The sequence below is a fragment of the Vidua macroura genome, chromosome Z, assembly GCF_024509145.1.
Source record: "Vidua macroura isolate BioBank_ID:100142 chromosome Z, ASM2450914v1, whole genome shotgun sequence".
NCBI classification, from domain to species: Eukaryota; Metazoa; Chordata; class Aves; order Passeriformes; family Viduidae; genus Vidua; species Vidua macroura.
In genome coordinates this window covers 44,820,903-44,836,836 of record NC_071611.1, presented here as the reverse complement: position 1 = coordinate 44,836,836, position 15,934 = coordinate 44,820,903, and the positions used below count along the sequence as shown (strand labels likewise).

General features: G+C 37.8%; 1 protein-coding gene across 1 annotated transcript in view; it reads right to left on the bottom strand.

The window, feature by feature from the left end:
• KCMF1 (potassium channel modulatory factor 1) overlaps positions 1-15,934 on the bottom strand; it is a 44,148-nt gene that overhangs the window by 1,155 nt on the left and 27,059 nt on the right. Inside the window, 4 exon segments of the mRNA XM_054003203.1 lie at positions 421-703; positions 2,740-2,914; positions 6,773-6,874; positions 13,407-13,546. Coding sequence (XP_053859178.1) covers positions 421-703; positions 2,740-2,914; positions 6,773-6,874; positions 13,407-13,546 — 700 coding nt within the window.

Genomic DNA, 15,934 nt, shown 5'->3' with positions numbered 1-15,934 from the left:
TTCTGATTGAAAGATGTCACATGGCATTATTTTGAATTTATATAAAAATCCACTTGATTCAAATTCAGGTATGTTAATTTTAATTAATGTTAAAATTACCACACTCTTTCACAATACCAGACAAACAGAAGTAAGCTTGCAGAGGGTGTGGCAGGGGAGATGTGGAAAGTATTTTTATTTCAGTTCAGTGGTCAGTGTTCTAGAATAACTGGGATGACACAGGAAGTGAATCCTCTTTTAAATAATCCTGGGGTCTAAGTATAATTTCTAAACTAGGTAAATATTCTGTTAATTAATGCCATCCTAGGCATGTGCTTGACTCCAAACATACAAGCTTCATTAAGCTCTGTATCTCTACTAGAACTAAGCTAAACAGAAATTTTAAAAGTTAAATACAAGTAAATACACAGAATGAATTACCTTGTCAGAAGGAACTGGGAATTCTGGATAGTCTGCTGACTGTTTTCTGTGTTAGATGTGTTGGTTGTTGTTGTAGATTGTGTCATAGTGGTGTTGACATTGATCGTGTTGGTGCGTCTGGTTGCATTGCGTGCAGTCTCCAGTTGCTGTCTTGCTGCCTGTGCATGTTGTCGTTCCAACTGCAGTTGCATCTGCAGCTGCTGTAACTGAGAAGCAGAAGGGCCAGAGGAGTTGAGCTGTCCTCCTGCAGAACGCCTCACACCTGATAGCTGGGATAAAAGCTCTGCCAGAGAAGAGAAAGCATCTATGACTTAAGATCTTAAATGAGCATTACACAGCAGAATAAATACACCCTGAATTCCACTGCATCAATTTCATTCTTTTCAACTAACATCAAAACCCAACAATGCTCAGAGAAGACTGAGAGATTAATGCCCATAAAGATTAAGACTAATTTATGACAGTAGAGCCAATCTTTTGCAAGGGAGAACCTGGCAAAAGACAGTCATCTCTGAAACTTCAAGCCAAAATAGCCACTAAGAAACTTCTATATTTTGGCTTTGGATGGTGAATTTTTTTCCTTTAAAGAAATGTTCCCTCAAAATACAAGCTTTATCCTCCCAATTATCTCAGAGGGAAGCTGTGCTACAGCAAATTCAATAAAAGAAATTTAGTTAAGAAGACATATTCAATCACTGCTTCACATCAAAAGCATTCTGTATAAATTCTTATTTCTGCCAGAAGTATGCAGAAGGCTGAGCAATTGAAAACCCTCTCTGTTATTAAGTCTTCCAAATCAGAAGGATGGAATGCTCCTTGCAAATTTTATTCACAGTTTTTTTTTTTATAATAAATATCAGCAGCGAGTTATTGCACAGTACGTTACTGTACAATCTCTTCTATGCCCTGTGCAGTACTTATCTCAGACACCTGCTTAGTTGATGCAATGGTAGAGGAAACACGGGACAATCCTCCTCCTGTCCCTCTACTCTACATTACAAACTTACTCCATAGGTCATCACAATTTTTCTTCCGTTGCATTAACAAAATGTAATCATACTAAAGCAAGCTGTTTTTGAAGGAACAAAGCAAAATACGAACTAGAGAGGTGGAGTAATTTTCAGCAACACTGATAGAAGCACCAAAATAAAGTAAATTTTAATTACTAGAGAATGCCACAGGGTGGAAAAAATGATTAAGAAAAGTAACTGATGCTATAAATTTAAATAGAAAAATCACTGTGGTGTTTCCTATTTACTACTCCAGTAAAAAGGCAGACATGCTAAACTCACAGGCAAGATTAAGATATATTTATTCTCACTGTAATCTAAAGCTTGGAATATAGGGAACCAGTATTTTGGAAAGAGGTGTGAACTCAAAACAGTCCTGGAACAAGATGGACACACAACTCAGTGTGCTCTACATGCAGGAACACATCTTCAACTAAAAGAGAATAGATGCAGATGAATGACATTTTATACCACATTTAAAGCTGCTAAGTGGCAAGGTCCTGCAAGGCTGAAAACAAACTTCAGCATTCACCTCACATTTTAAATGAGCTCAAGCAGCCTGCCTGGCAAAGAAAGAGGATGTCTTGCACTGGAAGCTTAAAGAACATCCTCTCTCTTTGAACAAACTCAGCTGTGACCTCAGTTAACTTGTTTTTTTCTCTTGATCTCGCTTCTCCACAGCTAATTTAATGAATTACATCAGGGCATAGAGGCCAGCAGAGCACCAGAGCCAGCAGAAGGTGGGTAAAGGGAACCATGATTAAAGAAAGGAGTGGATCCACAGCTCTCCTTCCAGGGGCGATGCCTCATTAAGCTACCTCCCCCTGAAGAAGTCACAGCCTAATAGCAGCAAGCTCCAGTTTGAGCACTGTGTCTCCTTTGCATCTGAAGTAAAGGTGGATTTGTGGCAGACATTCTGAGGTTTCCCTGACATACTGGTATGGTCAAAGACCATGGCATTAAAATGTTTAGATTTCCCCATAGACAAAACTGTATTTGTTTTCAGATTTGTCTTCACTCTCTATTTTTTCTTCCTTGCAAAAAAAAAAAAAAAAAAAAAAAGTTATTTTCACATCAAAGGTAAAAATAGAACAAAAAAGTTATTTCTGGGAATCCTAAAGACACAGCCTAATTATTTTCTGATGCTGACAGTAAGAACACCCTTTCCCTCTTCACTCCCTCTATGGGATGCTGTGCCTGTACGTGCAGCTTCATAGCAACACAGAGCAGAGCAGCTACTGTCACCTTGAATTCTCCTTCCTCTGTGGAAGGAGGACAGTGGAGTAAAATTTGTGGTTACAACTCTTACCAGCTATAGGATCCATGGCTTCTCTATTGCTTGGAGAATACGAACTCTGAGAAGACGAAAGCCCACCAGGGGAACTGGTAGTAAAGTGCATGTTTGATCTACGAGCACGGGGGCCTCCCAAACCCCGGCCTGGGTGGAACATCCTACGTACATGCCGAACACCACTGGACTCATCATAGAAAAGAAGTTAAGAAAACAGAACTGTTTGGCATTGAGTGTTAAACCATCATTAAAAGACATTTGATGAGTCAAATACTCAGGTGTACTGTTCTTGATTTATAAAGTAATGATTCAACTTCTGAAGCAAAGCTAAGGTATGCTGTAGCTCTGCTACAGGTCAGACTTACTGATCTGGTAAATTTTTTAAAATCAAACTTCTCTATGAAAACCCATACAAATCCATGTTTAGCCAAGCTTGCTACTGAGATAGGGATTTCAGTTCTCCCTTCCCAATTCTTACATTAAGTATCAAAACTAATAAAAATGTTTACTGCAATTCCTATCAGAATAAATACCAAATTCCTTTTGACTTCTGTACTTCATGCTTTTATCCAAGAATTTTCATCACTTCAGTCCTTAATAAACTGTAGGTTTCTGGAGTATTCAGCACATCCATCACACACCTTTGTTTCGCCATATCACTAATTCCAGTATCACAATGATGCATTTCATTTTCTCTTTTTCCCCCACTTCCCCCTATCAGATGCTTATATTTTGTGTCACTTTTAAAATAGGTTATCATATAAATTTTGAAGTAATTAACAAACTTAAATAAAGATTTAAATAAAGATTATTTTTGTCATAGATTTGTTAACATTCATTCCTCCAATACAGTTCAGTTCAGATAAGGCTTCTTCCTAAAAATCACTAGTATGACTCACTGGTGAAAAATGAAATAGGATAGGCTTTAATATTTTATTTTAGTGTTGTTATAATTTAGCTTAGATCTCCATCTCCTATGTTTTTTTATTTTTTAATAGTATGGTTACCACTCATATGGTATCAATTTCTGTGTAAGGGTAGCATCCAATGTACTTTTCATAAATCAGTTATGGGGCAGAACCTCATTATATCATGGAGGTCAAGAACTTAAGACTAAAAGGAATTACTTGACTTCCCATGGCAAGAGAGAACTTCTGGCCATTACAAGAAGATTTTACAGAACGTTTTCTTATTTCAAAACCGTTAGTTTTGAAATACAGTGTAAAACTTAACATCTAGGGTGTAAAAGAAAAACCTCCCCAGCACAGAACACACTTTGCTTACTACAGAGCATCTTGCACCTCTGAGTGTGCCAATTTTGCGTGCTGCTGGAGATGAGTTGCTAAATTAGGTGGACTATAGACCCTATGTAGTTTGGCAAGCTTTTCATAACTAATTATGTTAAAACAGGACAGTATCAGGGGACTTTTTCAAACAGACACAGGACTCTGGGGTAACTTTCCCAATGGCAGCTTTTAAAGTGTTTTGAGATAAATATCATTCTTCAAATACCAGCTAAGCATGCACTTGGAGTCCTAACAGCCATGCTAGAGTCAGAAAAGACTTTGCAAACCTTACCTTGTGAAAAACATTTAAACTGAGCAGTCATGTGAGAACTATTTGTATGATTAATGCTGAAAAGATTTAATGAATTTTCAGATATTTTCCTGCTAAAGAAAGAAACTGGGTTTTAAAGAGCTGTCCACAGACTGTAGGAATAAATGACACACCTTGCAATAGCTGCACAGAGTTTGTAGTAAGAAACACATGCAGTGTTTTGGGACAATTTTAGGAAAAAAAAAAAAAAAACACAAAAAAACCAAATTAACCGAACATGTCTAATTAATAGCTGGTGGGTAAGGCCACCCCTCAGAACTGCAGCAAATCCAACAGCAAAAGCTTACCTCAAACTGCAAAATAAATTTTTACTCTAGAAGAAGTGCAAGCCAAGAGTCTTCTCTACCTCCTTTTTGTACATGAAGACAATTGCAGGGCATGGAGAATTGTTCTGTACAGCTTCAATTTCATATTCAGCAATATAATGGTGTATCAAAGAGTGATGGTTCTTATTTCCTACACTGCCAGACCCTGAGTGAAAAAGGGCATCTTCTCTTCCTTTTTTTCCTGCCTTAGATCTCCCTGCTGCGAGATATGATGTAGTGTCCAATGTCAAATAGTCACTTCAAGATACTTCTTATCAGGTATTGGAAATTTGACAACATTGGACACCAACACAATAGAGTACAAGCAGGAAATTCTACAGGTACAATCTTTAATCATGGGCATTGTATTCCCAAAATAGATCCATTTTGGGATGACTTATACTGAAAACCTTATTCTGTATTTGAAAAAAGATTGTCTTTTCTGGCTCAAACATTCCCTGAGTAAAAGTCATCTGGTGGCATCTCTGGGGAGAAAATGCATCAGTAGCCTGAATTCTAATCAAGTATCTTGTGCATTTCAGTAGGAAATTAATTTCATTCTGTAGCTGGGAAAATTTAAACTACCTGTCTTACAGTTAAGCCAATGTTGGAAGCCCACAGTTAGAACTCTGGCACACTGCTATGTAGTTATGTAATTCTTGTTAGAAAAAGCCTAATTAGGCAGGTGCTATGAAAATCTCAAGAGTTTGTACAATGAGCAGAACTAAAATGACACAAACGACATCAGCCATCAAGCAACATTTCAAGGCTGTCCAAAGGCCAGGAAAATCCAGTGGTCTGAAAGATATTCTCCCCTCATCAATCTTATCCTACCTCCTCTGGAAAGAGAGGATGGCATGACTCCTGGCCACTAAGGACCACAGGGATGCCTGGGATCAAGCTCCCACGGCCAAAGCCAATGCATTCAGCACCCTGCTCCTCCCCAGTGCTGAGCGCTCTTCTCCTGTCCCTGAGAAAGGCAAGTATTGGTAACTGCTTTCATCTGACTTTGTACCTGTTTTTTTATCACTTTTTCACCATTCACCTTTCACAAAGTCAATCTACAAGCAAACTCCTTTATACTGATCCAATTATTGCATAGTAAATAACCTGCGCATTTAGTCTGTCCTGACTTAAACCATGTTAATACTAACAAACTTAAACACAATCAAATACAATCATAACTGTGTTATGTGGAGCCATCACCTCAAATGCTGTTTCCCTTCTATTACTGTAATTAATTCTGTTTGATACGGCTTGGATTTCTTTTCCCCAACTACTTGAGCTTACATTATTCTTTGTTCCTTTTTAAAAATTTCTGAACAAAAAAGCCACTATCAAAGTTATAATGTAGTAATTTTTTCTGTTTGTTTAAATGAGACACAAATGAATAATTCAGAGATTACTTACTGTAGGGATGTTACATAAGCTTGCATGTCATTAAATAAAAGCCTAAAGCAAAAGATATTTTATCAGTTAATCGCAGGGAGGATAAAAAAATTTTAAAGGAGACAAATATTCCTGTAACACTGATAAAAAAATCCCAACAGTTCCAGCTCTTCAGCCATCAAGCACAGATAAATGTCCGTAACTGGCTGCTAAGGTAACTGAAGGACAACATCCTATTTCCCAGAAAATCTGAAGGTTTTCTGAGTTATATTACAAAATGTCAGTAGCACTACAAAATTATATTATTAAAAGATTGTGTTAAAAGTAGTTAAACAACTTCACAATCTTTTGTTACAAGCAGTTATGCTTGAATCATCTTTATGTCATAAATATATGCAGCACTGCATCTTGATATGTAAAAGAGCACCAAGAGTAATCATGAGGCAGGATAAAACACAGTACAAGTAGAAAAACCCTCTGTATGTCAAAATTCTTTAAATGTTTCTGCTGTTAGAGCAAAAAAAAACACTCTCAGGTATACCTACAAGTCTGTGCACAGTCTGAGAGTTACATTTTTTTAAACTAGCAGACAATCCTTTTTATTTTTGTCATACGTATCTTTAGCAACCTAAGTTCCAGGAAATCCAGAATATGACCCTTGGACTATAAAAATAAAACCAAGTCACCATGACTACTAGGTGAAACAGTCTAGCCTCTTTGCCTCAAATTGGAAAGGATATTAAATCTCTAGGAGCTCTGTGTTCCAGTGTAAGATGAGCTGCAAAGTCATCTGTTACGTGATTCGGATCCCCTCCAGGCAATGCTGCACATATTGGACAAATCTGAAATGACAAAGCAAGGAAAAAACCCAACTTTATAAATATTATAAGAATCAGAACTTGTATCAAGTCAATAATTAGACACTGGCTCTTATGCTTTAAAATACATTTTGGATTCACAAACACCTGGATATCAGTGTATTCACTATCAGTGTATACACTAAACAGTGTATTCACTAAACAGAAAAATTAAAGAAGTGCAGACACTAATTTAGTCATCTTTTATTTTATGAATTTCAGAAAACCAGAGCTACCATTCTCAAAATCAATTTGCAATGTCTTGAAAGTTAGTATTTTTGCATGCCAATTCTGCCACAGACAGTAGAGTTGAATCATACAGGAATGCTATTTGCCTGCTTGACACTCATCCCAGCAGAGGAATCAGAATGAAACTACCCGTATTTGCTAAGTATCAAACTGAATCTATCCCACTCAGGCAGTGTATGTTTGGCAGAGAAGGGCTGGTCTCCATACCCCTCTCCACAACAGTATTTTGAAAGCAGGTACAGAGGTCACTCTTTGATTTTGGGGCTTCCCCTCCCACCACTTCACAGTTTTTGGTTGGCAGGTTTTGTTTGTTTTCTTTTTTTAACTGAAGTACAGTTAAATAAGCAGGCAAACATTACCACTACTGTCATAATTATGACTTGTTCTTTGAATGACTCCACAAACAGCATCTTCCATTTTTCTTTCATTTTTCATGTGTATACTTAAGCTGTTGAATATAGATCTCAAAAGACCATGAGCATTAAGAAAACCTGTATAAAAGAGCACACATCTGTTGTACTCTCATGGCGGTAAGAACAAGGTCTTGAAATAAGTTTATTGTAAAATCTCAGCTGCTTTAGACAGGAACTGCTGCATCTAATTCCACTTTAATTTTAGTGGCCAGTTCTGAAAAGAAAACCAGGCATATTAAAAGCTTTTTGGTACAATTCCACCCCTTTAATTTTCAATGTTCAGCATTTTTCACCACTACAGAGGCCAAGCAAATGCACTACTGGGCATATCTTATCACAACATAATAAAATAAATACTTAGCTATGCCAACATATCAAAGCTACCCTGTAAAGATATAGAAATGGAGGTGTATTGGACAGATGATTCTGAATTCCCTAAAGTTCATTACAGCTGCTTGAACTTCTCATATCAAGAGAATGCAAGACCTTCAAAGCAATCTTCTTTTATTTAAGCTACACTGAGGAAGCAGAAACCCAACATAAGAACAACCCACTCCTCAAAGCAGGAAATCACCAGAAAGTTCTTTGTTAATATGACAAAGATGATATAAACTGCACATATTTGTGAATATACTCAAACCTCAGAAAAACATCAGTTAAGAAAAGGTTATAACAAATATTGAGTAAGAAGGAATCAAAGTATCCAAATCCTAATTCTAAATATCAACTAAACTTTCAAGAACTATTGACTAGGGAAAGTTACTGAAGTACTGTTATGCACAAACAACAATTTAGTTAAGCATAAGCTTTGACAGAGCCACAACAAAGACTGCTGGGTCACTGATTAAGCGTGACACAGCTAAAAGTCATTGTTAATTATAACATGCATGAACAAATGGTGCAGACGGAAGGCAAATGTTGTCAGAATTTTCTCTTGAATTTATGAGCATTTGTATTAAGAAATCATCATGTAACCCTGAATGATGACTCTAAAGGCCTAAGTCAATCCCACCCACAGAACATTCTGCCAGTTTCCAGAATTGTGCTTGTACTATCGCTACTTCCCCATTTACATACATAGTAACCACTTTAAGTGACAGCACTTCTGTAACCTCAACAAGAGTCACTGGGATCTTAGAGGATGAACAGGGACATTGAGATTGTCTCAGACTGTCCATTTCATTACTGCAAGAAAAAGCTCTCCCCAGTTTTACCACTGAAGTATCAACAACAAGAGTTCTTACAATTCATTTACAAGGAGCCTAATTACTGCCTTCCCAAAGGTGAGAAAGCTGCTGCAATGCAATGTAATAGCAGACAATTAGCATCTCCGTTATGAAACAAGACTGAAGAGATAGCATTTTATGAAGTTTACTAAATCTGTTTTTATTTACAATGCTAGCAGACTTCTAGTTGAGCACTGCATTTTATCTGGACCAGTCCAACTAACCTGAAACTTCAACACCAACAAAAACAATCATCATACTGATTCCCAGATTCCTCTGCCTTACAACTCTAACCATTGTCCCTAGACATTATATGGGTGAAGAAATACTGGTTCTTTAGAAGAGGAAGAGGGCTCTTTATAAACAGGAAGGGAGGCTTGCCCTTTAAGTGAGACAGCAGCTGGGGTGCATTAAAAGCACTGTCTAAATGAAAGATGACCTGATGGAGATCTTACAGGCTGGAATTAAGAAGAGAACAGGCAAAGAGGATGTTACAGGGCATGTCTACTATAGACCACCTGACCATGAGGAACAGATCAGGCCCTCTTGAGACATAGAGCAACTGCCTCACACTTGCAGGTGTGATCCTCGTGGAGGTCTTCAACCACTCCAGTATCTGCTGGAAGGACAACAGCAGTGTGACTGCAATCCAAGAGATTCCTGGAGTCCTCTCAGGGTAACTTCCTCCTCTAAGTGACAAAAGAGTACATGAAGAGAAGTGCTATACGGGACTTCATAAGTACCCACAAGGAGGGGCTCAGTTGGGATGTGAGAGCCAAAGAAAGCCTTGGCTGCAGTGACCTTGACATAGTGCAGTTTGAGATCATGAGGGCAGGGAAGAAGATCAAAGACAAGCTCATGCCCTTGGACCTCAGCAAAGCAAACTTCAGCCTCTCAAAATATCTGCTCAGAGGAGTCCCATGGGGTATGAACCTGGAGAGTAAATGGGTCCCAAGAAAGCCTGTCAATATTGAAAGATCATTCCCACCCAAACTCAAGAGTTCTCCATCCCACTGAACATGAAGTTAGGCAAAAATGCTAGGAGGCCTATACAGATGATCAAGACACTCCTGGACAAACTCAAACACAAAACCAGAACATATAGAGGTTACCCTCCTAGGGTAAGCCATAGTGTAGCCTACCATAAACATTATCTGATCATCACAGAGCAACATAAGCAAAAGCTAAAGCCCAAATGGAACTGAATCAGGCAAGTAATGTCCAAGGTAACAAGAAGGTCTTCTAGAAGTGCATAGGAAATAAAAACATAACTAGGGAAAATGTGGGCCCATTGCTCAGAAGATTTGAGTCCTAGTTATACAGGACACAGAAAAGCTTGAAGTACTGAATACCTCCTTTGCTATGGTCTTTACTGGCAAGACTGGTCTTTAGCAATTCCAGGCCCCAGAGAGCAGGGGTAAAGTCTGGAGGAGTGAGGACATTCCCCTGCTGGAAGAGGATTACTCTGCAGAATACTTACATGAAATGGAATACTTAAGCCCACAGGGTGTGATGAGTGTGATGCACCAAGAGGTGCTGACGAAGCTGGCAAGATGCCACTGTGAGCCTCTTCTCAATCTCTGAACTATCATGGTGCCTGAGGACTGAAGTAAAGCAAATTTCACTCCTATCTTAAAGACAGGCATATAAGAGGAGGACCTAGGGAACTACAGGCTGAACTACAGTCATTTTGCTCTGATCTCTGGGAAAGCAAAGAAACTATTGTTAACTATTTTTAGGCACTATTAAAGACAAGAAAATCATCAACAGCAGTCAGCACTGGCTTCATAAAGGGGAAGACACGCTTCACCAATTTCATAAACTTCAATGCTGAAGCATCTGGACTGGTAGATGACTGAAGAGTAGGGGAAATTGCCTACCTGGACTTGAAGTAAGACCACTGACACTGTCTCTCACAGGATGCTTAAAGGTAAGTTGTTGATGCTCAGGCTGAATAAGCAGAGAGTGAGGTGGAGTGAAAACTCTCTCAGTGGATGGGCTCAGAGGGTGCTGATCAGTTGGAATTCTGCTGATTATATAAAACTAGGAGGAGTGGCTGATACACTAGGGAGCTGTGCTGCCATTTAGAATGACATTAAAAAACGGAAGAAATGGGACAACAGGAACCTCATGAAAGGGAAGCACAACATCTTGCACCTGAGCAGGAATAGCCCCAGGAATCAGCACACACTGGAGGCCAGTCATATGAAACACAGCTTTGCAGCAAAGGACCTGGGGTCCTGGTGGAGTCCAGGCCAGCTCTTGTAGCAAAGAAAGCCAGTGGTATTTTGGGCTACATTGAACACAGAGCTGGCAGCAAGACAAGGATTGTGATCCTTCACCTTCACCCAGCACCAGTGCCCAGTTTTCAGCTCCACACATGCACACACTGAAAAAAGCTCAACAGAAGGTTACAAAGAGGAAAGGAGGAAAGGCTGAGAAAGAGGGAACTGCTCAGCCTGGAGAAAGGTAGAGTAATGGGGGACGGATCTTAGGAATGTCCATGAATACCTGAAGGGAACCTGAAAGGATGATGGAGCCATGCAGTGACGGGAAGAGGGACAGTGGGTACACGGAGCTTCCTCATAAACATCAGGAACCACTGAAACATTTTTTACTGTGAGGATCAATGATCACTGGCACAAGTTATCCTGAGAATTAACTGTGGAGTCACTATTAAAGAACTGTGTGGACATGGTCCTGAGCAATCAGCTGGTACATGATTCTGCTCAAGATGACCTCCAGAGGTCCCTTTCAATCTCATTCAGACTGTGATTCCTGCCTGCAGATACCTAACAACCTACCTGTTGTACTTATCAATGCCTATACCTGAGAAAAATCAGCAGAAAGTAAACTTATCTGCATCACTCTGAATATAAAAATAGCAAAATTTAACAGATGTAAAATTTTTTTGCTTATTCTTTGAAAAACTGGGGGCAAAAAGCCTTTAAAATATAAATAATTTTGTTCCTGTAAAGCTCCCTTACATCCCTAAAAACACATGTCTAACATAAAACACATCTTTGGAAGGTGATACTCAAATGACTACAAGCTCAGTATCTAAACATAAGTAACTGTCTGAAAGCCTATAACCACAACATTTAGAATCCATAATATTTTCCTCTTTACTAGTCTTGTAGGCTTCACAATCCCAAAAAGGGTACAGTACCCAAATAATTTTTTGTGCATGCACACTAAACATTTATCACAAATGTCAGATTCAGAACTTAGCACAAACAGTAACAATCATATTCAAGGATTAAAATATTGTCCTTTATCATTGTTTGGAACAATGATACATCAGTGTTGCAGACTAATGCATAAGAAGAAAAGTTTTGTGGGATTTTTTTTTTTTACACATATAACTCTTTCAGGATTTACCAGAGTAGCAGCTGTCAAGAATCACAAATTTAGGCTTTATGTGTGGGGTTCTAGAAGTCAAAACTGCAAACAAGGGCATGACAAGTCTAAAAACCCGGGATCTGTGAACACTCAGTGTTAGGAACATACTACTGACATCAAGTGGTGCAAATCAGAATTGCAATACCAAGCCACCAAACAAAATAAAAGTCATCCGAACGCAGAACTTTCAATGGTTGATGCTATGTTTGAAAGTTGAAAAGTTTAAGAAAAACTCAGAAAAATTGCAGTGTGCCACTGAGTTAAATAATACACCACAGTGCAACTGATTGTGAAGTAATCACTTCCTGTCTTTTTAAGAAAGATCATAACATCTTTGAGTCCCCAAAAATGTGAACAAACACCCTTCCACATCACCTCTTCACCCAAGTTCCTTATTATGTTTGAAGAGTCATTCATTTTCTTCCACAGAATTCTTTAAAAATTAAGAAAACTAGAAGATTAGAATAGAGAACATATTTATTACTATTTTCACACAATGTATCAGTGATGAGTAATCCACTTCAAGCATCATTTTTTTCCAAGGGGTCTAGGGTAAAACAGTTAACCACAGAACAGCACCCTCCATGTCATTCTGCTAAATTGCTAACCCAGTTTCTCCTATTCCCAAGGTTAATCAAGACAGTGAGAGTTAACATCTCCAATTAAAGTATTTCTGTTGAAACTTGTTTAAGAAGTGCATTTTAAACCACATAATAGTTAGGGATGGGGGAAAACCCCCTGCTTTGACAAGAGTAGTTTTAAAACAATTATAGAATTCCACTGCATAAAATAAGAAGTCCATTAAAAAAGCTATTAGAAAACATAAACCATCTGCATGTCTTCCTCTCTCTTACAGTTACAAAAGACCGCAATAGCTGTAAGCTTGCAGAAAAATTATGCACTAATTATGAAAAGGGAGACACAGCTAGACAGAATAACTGCGACAACTTTCTAAATTTTGTCTTACAGTATAACAATCTCCTAAATATGGCAGCCTTTGTATCAAGACAACAAAAAAACTCTAAAAGAAGGAAGCAAGCTCATTATATTATGATACCCATAAATCATAGAAGAATTTTGATGTCATTCTCAAATGTATGTACTTTCTCTCTGGACAAAGCATTTAAATGAATACATGCTTCAAGAAAGAACAGGAAGACAATTTTTCAGAAATGATATTATTTAAATTGTATTTCCACCATTAAAGCAAGTTCTGAGGCTTCTTACCACTTCTGTTGATGTTTCTGCATGCTCAGAAGTAACATGTTCTTGAAGAGATGTTTCCGTATAACCCATTTTCCCACAATAAGGACAAGTGAAAGACTGTGGCTGCTCTACAGAGAAAGCTTCTCCACCATAGTACAAATCTGAAACAGGAAGAAAATAAATAGAGGTTACTTTAAAGTAGTATCACCATTAATTTTGTTCACATCAACCACAGTTTATACACATACTTCACTGTAAGCCCTGCTAAATTAATCTGTTTTTTCATTTAAATGGCTATATTCAGGAAGGGTTCAGTTACTGATGAAAAAAACCACATACTACATTTAATTTTCATTAGCACACATAATTTTTCTTGAATTTACTATGAAAATAGACTTCCATCATGATGCTGCTGATGCTGCCAAACTTTCACTTTTTCACTACTGCTCTTACCCCACATACAGGGTCAAATACGGTATCACACATAAAGGGTCAACTGTGGTACGATGCTTTTTATGATGAAATTTCAGAAGCTGAACTCTTGACAAAACCTCAAATTCAGATCAAAATTTAGAAGTTCTCAGTGACACCAAACATCAGTATTTATGCCACAGTTGAAAAAGTGCTTTGCAGTAAGTCGTTTCAGAAATGTCTCAAATATATAACATAGTTGTTTGATAGTGGAAAAGCAACCTGAGTATCTGTTACACACTGGCTTCAACTTTTAGGTGTATTGCATGTGAGCACTTGAGGACCACTGATGAAAAGCAGGCACTTTTAAGTTGCTAACACAGAAGTTCCCCAAACTTCAGATGAAATTTTATTAAACTATGCAAGAAGAGAACATTATTTTCTCATCCTCTGCAGGTATTTTATATTTTACAGGAAACATGAATATGCTTCTCATTCACATCAGTATAAAAAAAACCTAAAAAACTACCAAAAAAAAAACCTCTTAAATATCAGATCGCTTAAAAACCTCTACCTATGAAACTCACTGAGAATGAATGAACGTATTTTCAAGTACGGCAACAGTACCAACTCCAACTTCACAGCTAAGGAAAGGGCCCGGGGCTGCAACCCATCTGGGAAGAGTTGTAAATAGATGAGCATGCACATGAAGGAATCCTTTCCTTGGATAAACTGTTAGCTCCATCCAGATATCAAAAATTTTAGCAGTAAACACAGTTCTATCACAGAGGGGGAAGGTTTGATAAGACTGTCAAATCCTGTGTTGTTCCTTGTTTTCAAAGAACATAAAAAAACCCCATTTATTCACTAATAAAATAAAAATCTGAGTTCTTTGCAGTCTCCTGATTATACCTCAGGCATATTCCCCCACGCACACCTCCTTCCACATCTTCTCGTAATATATATCAAACACACATGAGAATATGCCTTCCTCTGAAAAAAGAAATATTAAAAAGTGCATAGAAGTTAAAGCTGGCAAATCTAGTTATTTTTCCTTTTTAAGTATATAGCTCTCTTCTTTTTTCCTCTTCAACTTTAATCTCTTACAACCAAGATCTCTTTTCTAATGTGAAATACGGATCACCAGATAATTTTTCCTTTAAATTAAAATCTAAGTTCAAAAAAAAAAGTTGGCAATCAAGTGGTCTCATGAATCTTTGTCTAATTTTAGCACTGAAGGTACTGAATGGGTATTTATCCACCTGTTTTGTTTTTATAAGCACATAAAAAATCCTAAAAATATGAACAGTCATGTCCTCGACTACCAAGGGGTCCTTTGCTAATGACGTTAACTAAGAATTAGAGGCATATGGGAAGAAACAAAAACACCATGCCTCCATGGCTGCAGAAATAAAGCAACTTACAATTGTGTTACCATTTTTAATTTACAAATCTATCAGTTTAGAATGCAATGTGCCCATGATCAAAGAATTGTTTCTTCTGACCATGAAGAAATCTTTCAGATTCTGAAATTTTAGTTAATTTCAAAGACAAAAGCAGGAGTCCATAATTCTTCAAACTCTTCTAGACCTCTAAAGCACTCTGTTCAGGAAGTCTCAGAACACAATGTGATTTCAGCAGAGAATCCTACAAACTATATGTATTACTTTCTTTGTCAGTATAGCCACTTCAATATGATGTGGTAATGGGCAAACCACACCTTAGACCCTAAAACATCCCAACAGTTTAAAATGCTTTTTTAGGAAAAAGGAAACTAGGAAATTTGCTGTGAACTTCTCTATTGTCCTGACAAATTGATCTATGAAGACCACAGAAGTACAGTGGCTGCCTGGTAAGCACATGCCTGTTCTTTACACAGGTCTATTACAATTCTACTCTTTGACCCTTCTGAAATAAACTAACTGGATTTGTGCTTTAAAGGCTACTTCTCATTACGTATTAGACTTCATACTTTTATTTTAAGCTCTGTCCCACTTACAGCAGCGTATCACTCACCGTATCATTTTTTCCATTATCTCTTATAGGGGCTGAGGAACAACAGCACTGCCATTGTTCTGGATCCCATCTTACTTCAAAATTAGTATGTACACATTATATACTGACCCATGAAAGGATAA